Source organism: Piliocolobus tephrosceles, chromosome 13 (assembly GCF_002776525.5).
Source record: "Piliocolobus tephrosceles isolate RC106 chromosome 13, ASM277652v3, whole genome shotgun sequence".
NCBI classification, from domain to species: Eukaryota; Metazoa; Chordata; class Mammalia; order Primates; family Cercopithecidae; genus Piliocolobus; species Piliocolobus tephrosceles.
The window spans coordinates 16,335,127-16,347,220 of NC_045446.1; the positions used below are offsets into that span (position 1 = coordinate 16,335,127).

Here is a 12,094-nt window from a genome sequence, read left to right on the forward strand (position 1 = left end):
AACCGGTCCCCAATGGAAAGCCGGGAGGAATTTCTCTTCTGCATGTTTGTGATTCTATGTTTAATAATGTTTCTCTGTCATAGATATTTCAGGAAGTTATCTAATTATGAAATATTAGAAAAATGCGATAATAATGACAAATAATACCTTACTCTTTTGAATGTGTTATTCTCTCATTTTTCCACTCCAAATCCCATGAGGTTGTTATTATTGCCTCCATTGCATAGATGAGTTAAGCAAGGCTGAGAAATTTTAAGATCATCTAGCTTAAATTATTAAGTCCAACTTTTTCCCTTTAGCCTCCAAGAAAACATTTCTGCCCCAAAGTTTCTTCATCGCATTCTTTACCTCTGCATTTCTCAGCGTATAAATCAGAGGATTTAACATGGGAGTGATAATGGTGTAAAATACAGCCACCATCTTATCCTCTGAAAAGGTAGTATCAGGACGCATGTACATAAAAGTACAGGGGCCAAAAAAGATAATGACCACGGCAATGTGGGAGCCACAGGTGGAGAGGGCTTTGCGCCTGCCTTCTGCTGACTGCTTTCTCAGGGAAACCAGGATAATGCTGTAGGAGATTAGCAAGATAACAAAACTCCCCAGAGCAATGGTACCGCTGTTGACTGTCACAACAACACCAACAATGTACGTGTCTGTGCAGGCAAGTTTCAACACAGGATGAACATCACAAAAGTAGTGATCTATCTCATTGGGTCCACAAAAGGGTAGCTGGACTACCAGAGCCACTTGGATAATGGAGTGTAAGAACCCACCTACCCATGTCCCTAATAACATCTTATTGCATCTCTCCTGGTCCATGATAGTCGTATAATGTAGGGGTTTACAGATAGCCATATAGCGATCATAGGCCATCACAGTGAGGATGAAGATCTCAGTGCAACCAAAGAAATGTACTCCAAAGAGCTGCAACATGCACCCCACATAGGAGATGGTTTTGTCCTTTGCTAACAGGTCAACAATCATCTTGGGAGCTGTGACTGAAGAGTAACAAATGTCCACCAAAGACAAGAAGCTGAGAAAGAAATACATGGGTGACTTAAACAGATTGTTCAGGCAAACTGTCAGCATGATGAGGAGATTTCCCAGAAGAATGATTATGTAGAAGACAGAAAACACCACAAAACAAACTTTCTCAATCTCTGGGCTCTGAGAAAGACCCCAGAAAATGAATTCAGTTACGTTGTTTATTTTTTCCATGGCAAGGGTCAAGTTCTTAAGAGAGAATTAAATTACCTTAAAAAAAGGAAACATAAAAAGGACTATATTTCTTCTATTTCTAGCACAGAACCAATGGAATATCACAGTAGTTGAAAATGGGAAAAAAATGCTAATGGGCATGCATACTTAACAAAATTGTAGTGCATCTATTTTGATCATCTTACCTCAAGATTAAATCACATTCATTCACTTCAGGTGAGAAAGCAATATCCAGAGAGAGAAAGTAAAACCCCCAGTCTCATATATATGTTACCATATGCCTCTCTTCTCTCACCTTTTATTAATGTTTATTTAGCTGTTTCTAAACTTTATTTAGTTTTTATTTTGTACAAGACATTGAGTTTTGAAACAACTTCTGTATTTTGGGATATGGTCACATCTGTGTTATCTACCAGCAAACATTTGGAAATGTTTGCTTTATTTTAGACCCACAAGTGAAAACATCCACATTTCACCTTTTGAATATTGCCATGCCTGATTATCACGTCCACTCACAAATACGCTGCAATTTCTCTGCAAGTGTATCCACTCATGGGCTTTGTAAGTTCTTCTCATGAAACTCTATCCTTGTGCACATGATGTCTGCACCTCCACCAATGTCGTCTTGAGCCCTGATAGTCAAGATGTAGTGTGACGTTATAGAAAGAAGAGCAAAATTACACAAACTTGATTCTAAAATGACAGTGCTGTAACCCCAGGTAAATTATTTAACTTAACAGAAATTTTCTTATCCCATTTGTGAAATGACAGTTTCAATTTCACTACTACATGTCATATTAATGGTTATTTCAACCATGAAATTAAATCATTTCTGTCAGTATGAAATATTCATAAAACCCTGATAGGAAGGCAGAGAGAAGGTAAAGCAATAAAAGAAACTTTTAGAGAGAAAGCAAGACCTGTTTGATTTGAAAGGAGGGGGAGTGAAATCTTATGTAATTTCTCCATGTATAGACTCAGAATACTTTAGGATTTTCCAGGACCGACTTTGCTTTGTATTTTAAACATTTGTCTATCAACTAAAACAAAGAAAATGGGTGTAAAAAAGAGAAGACTGTCCCTTAATGTCAACATTGCTTCATACATCTTTCTAATCTTTCAAGTTTTATTCGGGCTGTATTCATTCTCCCAGTTTGTTCGATTTATAGTTCTGCAAGAGATCATCACTGAATGATAATTTTAATGGGTTTAGGAAAATCACAACATTAATTTAAATAGATGAATGTTCAGTGGTGAAATTTCAGGCACTACAATGGGGTCGTTGGTATGTTTGGATGGAAAAGGGTATGTGGAATAGTTTTGATTAAAGGAGCTGTTAGGACTCTTTCTCAAATCAACCATAGATGTAAGTGATTCCTCCAATTACAGGTTGTGTAGCAGAGACCTGTAGATCCTCTCAAGATCCACCCAGCTGAATGCTGACAACACCTACTGAACTCTGTGCTCTCGGCTATCCCTGTACAGTGACATTGTGGCTAACACTTCCAGCTTTTGGGAAACTACAGGGCTGTGTTTCTTCAGGTGTTCATGTTAGAGTTGGCACAGTAGTCACTACAGGTGTGCCATCTCTTGTGCATTACAAAATAATGATTATAAATGTAATAGTAATAATATGATTTAGGTACAGACTGATGCACATTCCCTGCTTTTTTACATGCTCATTCCTCTTCAGTTTTCCTGCTGAATTTAAAGAAATATACTATCCTCCACTAAGAAAGCCCCTCAATTTAAGGAAGCTCACATCATAGCAGTTTTGGGCAACAATTATTTATGTTGCTTGGCTCTCATCTACAAGAAACTGGGCTTTTGCACACAAACCTGAGGATTTTTCCTCTACCGTCCATATCACAATGTTCTAGAGGAATTTTTTTTTTCATTCACCAAGATAAGGGACTAATTTATCTTGATTGCAGGATTGAGATTTAAAGTTCCATTTATCAGAATGTGCATCCTAGTAAAGGCTGCTAACCTGAATCACGGCCTCTCTTGACTCCAACTGATGCAGTAGCATCTTGCTGTTTATCTCCTTAAGCCAATATCCATCACAAGGATGCCTTCCTCCTTTTACTGAGTATTTTGGGCATAATGACTCACTTTCCTTTGAAATTATTGACATTTTCTTATTCGTATCCATCCTACCCTACCCCATAGTCATGTTTAGTTACATGTTATTATCTCCACTATCATCGTTTTAATAATTTCATTATCTCTGTATTTCAAAGAACAATCTCAATCAATTATATTACAAATGTTCAAAATCTAACAATTTAATTATCTTTTTCCACAAATATTCTGTATTAGTTTTTAAAAAAAAAACTCACCAGTATTTTCCGGAGCTTGAGTTCACTTTATGTTTCTATCTCTTCTTGAGTTAATTTGGGTGCAGCTGCCCAGAGCAAAGTAACAGTGATGTCTGAGGAATTCCTTTGTGAATAATTAGTACCAGAAAATACCTGACCCCTCAGACTGAAAGGCTGGTAGAAATGAGTCTTTGTTGTTCCTGGTTTTCTCGCCTAATGATATCTGCCATTTCACAGGGTCTCTGACAATAAATGTTCTTTTCTCTATTCTTATAGGTCTATTTAAAGAGGAAGATGCAAAATGATAAATGACCTTGGAGACAGATTTTCCCCAAAGTCTTCCTCCATAGTCAAAACAAATTGCAGCCCTACCAATGAACTTTAATTCTAGTGTCTGTTCAATTTTTTAAAATTAAATTTTAAAAATTATTGCTAAATACAAAAACCGATCAATTCTCATATTAATGACTGTGACCCTAATCCAAAGCAATTCAGCAAAAAGAAGTAATAATTTTATCATTCTATACCTTGTTTTTTGAATTAATATGCTTCATTATGTGCATTAACTAGTCCATATTTGATATAACATATTAAGATATCTGTTTTATGTTATTTATTGAATTGTAATTGTTCTTTCTTGAAAGCTACATTTTAATACAAAATAGTATATTCGATTGTGCTATTTGGGAACATTGCTTTTCTTCTTAATTGATTCTATGCTGATTTATGGAGAAATAGGTGGGGTAAGGTTCATGTTTGGCCTATGCTTGGAGTAAGTATGGGTTGAATTTAAATCATTTACTTTTATATTGTAAATCCTTCAGGTTGACTCACGAAAACTAATAATAATCTTGCTTTTTCTCTTCCTATTCCTATTAGTTTCTTTCCCCATGCTTGACTTTTTACTTTACTCTTCTTACCTTATCTCACATTTTTCTTTATTTCAAACAGCATCCAAAATGTCAAAGAGATCCTGCTTACATTTTCACTTCTGGAGTTAGCAGAAGAAATGAGTGAACCATCAAGAGCAGGAAGTAAAAACGCAATTATGCCCAGGTTTGTGGAAACATTCATCATGATTAAGCTAGTGTGTTAGTTTCCTGTTGCTACTGCAACAAATTACCACAAGCTTAGTGACTTAAATCAATACAAAATCAGTATTTCACATTTCTGCAGGTGAGAAGTCCAAAATGAGGCTCACTGGGCTAAAATCAAGGCATTGTAATGGATAAATCCTTCTGAAGTCTGTAGGGGAAAACTCATTCCCTTAATTCTTCCAGCTTCTAGAATCTACCTGCTTCCTTATGGCCCCTTTCCTTCATCTCTAAAGCAGGCAGTGTAGCATCGTCAAATCTAACTTCTGCTTCACTTTCCCACCTTTAAATAAACCTTATGAATACATTGAGCCCACATGGATAGTGCAAGATAACATCTTTGTTTTAAGGTCCACTGATTAGCAAACCTAATTTTTATCTACAACCTTTATCACCTTACCATGTAACAAAATATATTGATAAGTGCTGAGGACTAAGATGAGAACATCTTTGGGGAATCCCTATTCTGCTACTCAGTTATTTAGATGAGTAGTGGGGAAAGTCAGTCTATCTTCTATTCCTACTTTGCAAAATGTACTTTGAGATCTAGGAGATGTTTCAAAATATGTTTTGGAACAAATGCTAAATACAATACATAAATAATGGAATATTAGTGTCCATATTTTATAACAGAAATGTGTGCAAAGGAAGGATATCTGATGATAATAATCTCTTGGATAAAAAAAGATAGCTACATATAATGTGATAGGAGAATGACAGTAAATTAATAAAATATGTAAGAATAGTACAGAGAAATGATCAATAGATTTAACATTCATTTGTTATAATAGCTTTTCTGAGATATGATTCATATACTACATAATTCATCAATTTAAAGTGTACAATTTAACTGGTGTTTTATACACAGGGTTGTGCAATCATCAACACAATCTAAGTTTACAACATCTTTGTACCCTCAAAAAAATAAAACCCCATTCTCATTAGCAATCACTCCTCATTCCTCTCTCCCACCATCACCCCCAGCTCTAGGCAAACACTAATCTGCTTTCTGTCACTATAGATTGGCATTTCTGGACTTTTTTTGACATAAAAATAATCATCCAATATGTGGTCTTTTGTAACTTGCTTCTTTATTTGCCATAGTGTTCTTAAAGATAATCCCATTGATGGTAGTGTCAATTAGTTCAACCATTGTGGAAGACAATGTGTGAGTCCTCAAAGAGCTAAAGGCAGAAATATTATTCCATCTAGCAGTCCCATTACTGGGTATCTGCCCAAAGGAATATAAATTATTCTATTATAAAGGCACATGCACACATATGTTCATTGCGACACTATTCACAATAGCAAAGACATGGAATCAACCTAAATATCTACCAATGATAGACTGGATAAACAAAATGTGATACATATACACAATGGAATACTATGCAGCCATAAAAAAGAAATGAGAGCATGTTCTTTGCTGGGACATGGATGAGGCTGGAGGCCATCATCCTTAGCAAACTAACACAGGGACAGAAAACCAAATAAGGCATGTTCTCACTTATAAGTGGGATTTGAAGGTCATATTTTTCTTGAGATGAACAGACATGAACACTTTTTTGTAATACATTATTTTCTCTAGGTTAAAATTACATACAATGAAATGTAATGTTTTGAAGTATATGCTCTGATGATTTTTGACACATGTATACATTCATGTAACCACTAACAAATTCAAGATGTAGAAAACTCAACAACTCAGAAGTCATGTCCCTTTTCAGTTCATTCCCCCAGATACAACTACTTTTCTGATTTTTATGATTCAATTTTAGTTTTCCCATTGTGAACTTTATTACGATCATTTATTCATTTGTGTCTAGACTTTTTTGAGATTTATCATGCTGTTTTGCATATCATTAGTCCATTATTTTCCTTTGCAGAAGAGTGCTTGTTGAAAAGCATCCTATAATGTTTACTGTAACAACTTTTGTCTTTTAAATGTAGTATAATTATATTTAACGTTATTAAGGTTTTTGAATTTAAGTTTCTATTACTGCAGTTTACTTTGTCTCCTCTATAACTTTCTTCTCAATTTTCTTTATTACTTTGACCTAATCAAGAAATGTTTTTGCATAGTATTACATTCTATCCTCTTTTTTGTCTTTTTTTTTAAAAAAAAACAGACTATCTTTAGGGCACTTTTAGTTTCTCACTAAATTTTAGTTCTCGCAAAATTGAACAGAAGGCATACATATTTCTGATATCGCCTCTGGCCCTATTTATACATAAGTTCCTTTATTATTAACATTGTCCCACCAGAGTTTCATTCTTTACAACTGCTGAATCTACATGGATACATCATCATTGAAAGTCCATAAGGTGTATTCTTGTTATACAACAGGGTTTTATAATGAGATTCAATTGGATTCATTCTTGGTATTGTATATTCTGTGGGTTTGTACAACGTATAAAGACATCTCTGCGCTCTTCTAATATCATATAGAATAGTTTCATTGCCCTAAAATTGCCTGCACTCCACCTATTCATCCTTCCAACACCCCAAACACATTTTTACTATCTCGATAACTTGGCCTTTTCCAAAATGTCATATAGTTGTAGTCATACATTATTAGTATTTTCAGATTGGCTTATTTCACTTAATAATATGCTTTTAAGTCTCCTCTATGTCTTTTCATGGGTTAATAGCTTATTTCTTTTTAGTACTGAACAATATTTAATTGTCGGAATATACCACAGTTTATTTATGCATAGACCTACTGAAAGACATCTTGGTTGCTTTCAGGTTTGGTGACGCAGAGAAACTTAACATAAACACCTGAATGCCAGGGTTTTGCATGGACATACATTTTTCACTCCTTTGAGTAAATACCAAGTGGTATAATTGCTGTATCTTACGGTAAAAGTATGTTTAGTACTTGAGAAACTGCTAAACTGTCGTCTATGGTGGCTGTGCCATTTTTCATTCCCAACAACAATGAATGAGTGTTCCTTTTGCTCTATACCCTCATCAGCATTTGGCATTGCCAGTGTTACGGATTTGGTCATTTTAATAGATATGCTGTTATATCATTGGTATATCATTGTTGCTTTAATTCGTATTCTTCTGGTGACCTGCAATATGTTGAATCTTTCCATAGGCTTGCATGTCATCTGTATATCATCTTTGGTGAGATGTCCGTTAAGGACTTCAGCCTATTTCTTTAATTTGGTTCTTTTCTTTCTATTTTTTTTTTCTTTTTTCTTTTTGTATAGGTATACTCTTGTCACAGAGATTTGCTCCACAGATTATTTTGTCACCCATATACTAAGCCTTGTACGCAATAGTTATGTTTCCTGCTCCTCTCCCACCTCCCACTCTCTACTCTCCAAAAGGCCCCAGTGTGTGTTGTTTCCCTCTATGTGTCCATGTGTTCTCATCATTTAGCTCCCAGTTATAAGTAAGAACATGCAGTATTAGTTTGCTAAGGATAATGGCATCCAGCTCCATCCAGCTCCATCCATGTTCCTGCAAAAGACATAATCTCATTCTTTTATATGGCTGCATAGTATTTCATGGTATGTATATAACACATTTTCTTTATCCAATCTATCATTGATGGGCATTTAGGCTGATTTCACATTGTTTGTTTTCTTATTGTCAGTTTTAAGATTTCTTTGTATATTTTGGATAACAGACTTTTATCAGATGTTTTTTGCCAGTCTTTTCTGCAAGTCTGTGGCTTGTTGTTTCATTATTTTGATATTACCTGTCACAGCAAAGAAATGTTATTTTACAAAATCTAGATCATCGACTCTTTCTTTCAAGAATGGTACTTCTGATGTTATATCTAAAAAGTCATCACCAAACTGACAGTCATCTAGATTTTCTGTAATGTTACCTTGTAAGAATTTGATGGTTTTATGTTTTACATTTAGGTCTATGATCTATTTTAAGATAATTTTTGTAAAGGGTATAAAACCCAGATCTAGATTGGGGTGTGGATTATTTGACGCTGATGAAGAATTTATTTGTGGTAGGTTAATTATAATGAATTATTCTGTGGAAGAATTAACTATAAAATATGATAAATTCCTTCAATTTAGTTGTTGACTATACTGTTCTATATATGTCTATTAATGCTGCTTTGGATCATTTGATGGTTTTGGATCAAATTCTGTCTATCCTTCTCCATCCATGCGAAGTTAGAATTCGTAAATGTTTCCATCATGCAAATTCGATTAATATTTAATTATTTAAAACATAATAATCAATATTGCTTCAAATGCTAACATATTTGCCTGCTTTATCCTTTTCATGCTTTCAGTTTCACTTTCGTGTGTATGTATAATCAGTGGTTTAGGTGCATCTTCTGTGAAAGCACATTTGACAAACTGTATTTTAAACCTTTATGATAATTTTCATTATTCTGTTGAATTTACTTCATTGTGTTAATTTTGTTTTAACTTGTATATTTTAATTGGCTTGTATGATCATTTTTTGCTTTTATTTTTGTTTCTGCCCAATTTTTATGTTTCCTTCCTATTTTCTTGCCTTTTATTTGGAATGATATTGTTTCTTTTTAAAAATGCATCCCCGGCCAAGTGCGGTGGGTCACGCCTGTAATCCTAGCACTTTGGGAGGCCGAGGCGGGCAGATCATAAGGTCAGGAGTTCAAAACCAGCCTGGCCAATATGGTGAAACCCTGTCTCTACTAAAAATACAAAAATTAGCTGGGCGTGGTGGTGCGCGCCTGTAGCCCTAGCTACTCAGGAGGCTAAGGCAGGAGAATCGCTTGAACCCGGGAGGCAGAGGTTGCAGTGTGCCCAGATCGTGCCACTGCACTCCAGCCTGGTGATAGAACGAGACTCTGTCTCAAAAAATAATAATAATACATTTCTTTGTCTCTTTTCCTCTCCCACTATTTTAGTAATTACTCAAAAAATCATATCTGTACATGATTATTACCAAGTCTGAATTTAATCAGTCTTTTCTCTCCTACTAAGCAATACTTCTTTTCAACTTACTGATGTGTTGTGGTCTACGTTTTTCATTCTTGCTTCTATTTTTCATCTTATATATATTAGACATGTTTAATATTTTTAACACAATATCTCAGTTTACAAATAAGGTTAGTATTTTCCTGATTCACTATTCCTTCCTGGATTTTAAATTTTCCTTCTTGGAACATCTTTCCTCTTAATAAAAATTAATATTTACAACTACTTTAAGTGAGTATGTCTGTATAGTAAATTCTTGGCTATTTTTAAATTGCAGTTTATTGTTTTATTCTACTGAAGACTCCCCACTTCACTTTTCTTGAAAAACTATGGAATTTAAGGATAATATTTTACATTTGGCATTTTAAAAATGTAATTCTATTTTCTTCTGGCTTCTAGTCTTTCTGTGTTTTAAATTATTTTATTTTTATATTTATTTATTTATTTGAGACGGAGTTTGGCTCTTTTTGCCCAGACTGGAGTGCAATGGTGCAATCTCCGCTCACTGCAACCTCCACCTCTCAGGTTGAAGCGATTCTCCTGCCTCAGCTTCCCGAGTAGCTGGGATTACAGGCATGTGCCACCACGCCCAGCGAATTTTGCAGTTTTAATAGAGATGGGGTTTCTCCATGTTGGTCAGGCTGGTCTCTAACTCCCAACCTCAGGTGATCCGCCCGCCTTGGCCTCCCAAAGTGCTGGGATTGCAGGCGTGAGTCACCGCACCCGGCCCCGTGTTTCAAATTATTATTAATTAGAAGTAATATTTTGTAGGGCTCTTTTAGAGAGCAACTCTTTTTGTTGTAATTTTTTTCTAAATATTTCTCATAGTTCTGGAAATTGTCAATTATTATCTCTTTAAATGTATTTTCTAACTATTTTATAAATCCTGAAGTCTGGTAGACATATGTTGCTCCCTTTTATTCCATTTCTAAGGTCTGTTAATATCCCTTTAACTTTTTCCATATCTTTGTCTCTCTCTTCTTTGTTTTGAGTAAATTTGTTGATATCCGGAATTCACTGATTAGTTAGAAACACTACTATGTTTTATCCACTGAGTTTCTAATAAAAATATCATTTTATTTATTTATTGAAGTTATTTTGTTATCTAACAGCCCAGAAAATTTTTAAACTAAATGTAATTTGACTTCAAAATCATTTTCTATTTTATACAAGAAAGATTTATATTATGTTTTGTGTCCATTAACTACAATAAACCCCGTCTTTGTATACTTGTATGCCGTGCTCTGGCGTAGCTGTTTCCAACCTAATTTCCTCCTATATTCAGTCATTTTTATTGTGTGATCACTTGCTCTTGAGCAAATTTTTTCTCTTTTAAGTTTTGGTTTTCTATATTAGCAGATTTATTTCAACTATGCCTTAAATATAAATTCCTGAAAAGACTTTATTTTTTGCATTAAATGTCTGCACACACATGTGTGTATGTGTCTGAGTGTATGTGTGACAGTCCAGTGTTAGCATAAACTCATAGCATGCCTTCTTCATTTGGCATCATTGCCCTTATTGGGAGTTCAGTGAAGTACATTATTTTTCCTTCTTAGAAGCTAAATACAGAATTTTCCCAGTTTCAATTAATATGGCAAGTGACTTCATATGCTACAATGAATATTCTATTTGATAACATTTTTCAGTGGTGATACCTCTGTGTTAATCTTGCTAGCATAATCTAATGTTGCATCCCTGGAAGTTTTTCTAAGCTTCATTGTGTAAACTACCATTCTAAGAGCATTCTTCCTTTTTTCCTGTGATTGACAGACAGGTTTGCATTAATCAGCTTATCTCATATCCCACTGTGTGGATCCTAGAACTGTAAGATATTTCACATATTTATTTCTAAATCTTTTATTTCACTTAGTGTTTTTCTGTAGATAAGTATTTTTTCAATTAATATCTTTCATTTATATCAGTAATATATTATGAAAGAATATTAATACAAATATAGTACTACTTTCTTAAAATTGTTTTAATTACATTATAAAGCATAATGAAATAATAAAAGACATATATTCACTAAAAAATACGTTTCAAAATGTTCAAAGCAGCACTATACATAATAACCCTAAATGGGAAACCACCCAAATGCCTGGCAACAAGGGAATGGATAAATTAATCATTATATATTCATATGATAAGATACCGTATACATTAATGAAAACAATCAGAAAACTTGCCAACATGAGAAATGACTCACAAATGAAATACTGATAAGACACACATTCAGCAGCAAAATCTGTATCAGTCTTATTCTTCAAAGTACAGGAACAGATAAAAACATTATTATTTTATTATTATTATTATTATTGTTATTATTATTATTATTTGAGACGGAGTCTTGCTCTGTCACCCAAGCTAGAGTGCAGTGGCATGATGTCAGCTCACTACAACCTCCGCCTCCCCAGTTCAAGCTATTCTCCTGCCTCAGCCTCCCAAGTAGCTGGGATTAAAGGCGCTCCCACTGCGCCCGGCTAATTTTTGTATTTTTAGAAGAGACAGGGT

General features: G+C 34.5%; 1 protein-coding gene across 1 annotated transcript; it reads right to left on the bottom strand.

Annotated features, from left to right (window-relative positions):
• Nucleotides 1–267: 267 nt before the first annotated feature.
• On the bottom strand, nt 268–1,221 carry LOC111544950 (olfactory receptor 4S2). Its single transcript, XM_023215829.1, has one exon. It carries the CDS (start codon nt 1,219–1,221, stop codon nt 268–270), a length of 954 nt encoding a protein of 317 aa, XP_023071597.1.
• Nucleotides 1,222–12,094: the final 10,873 nt, after the last annotated feature.

Excerpts from the sequence above, each read along its gene's own strand:
- LOC111544950 (XM_023215829.1), bottom strand. The coding sequence starts at position 1,221 with ATGGAAAAAATAAACAACGTAACTGAATTCATTTTCTGGGGTCTTTCT.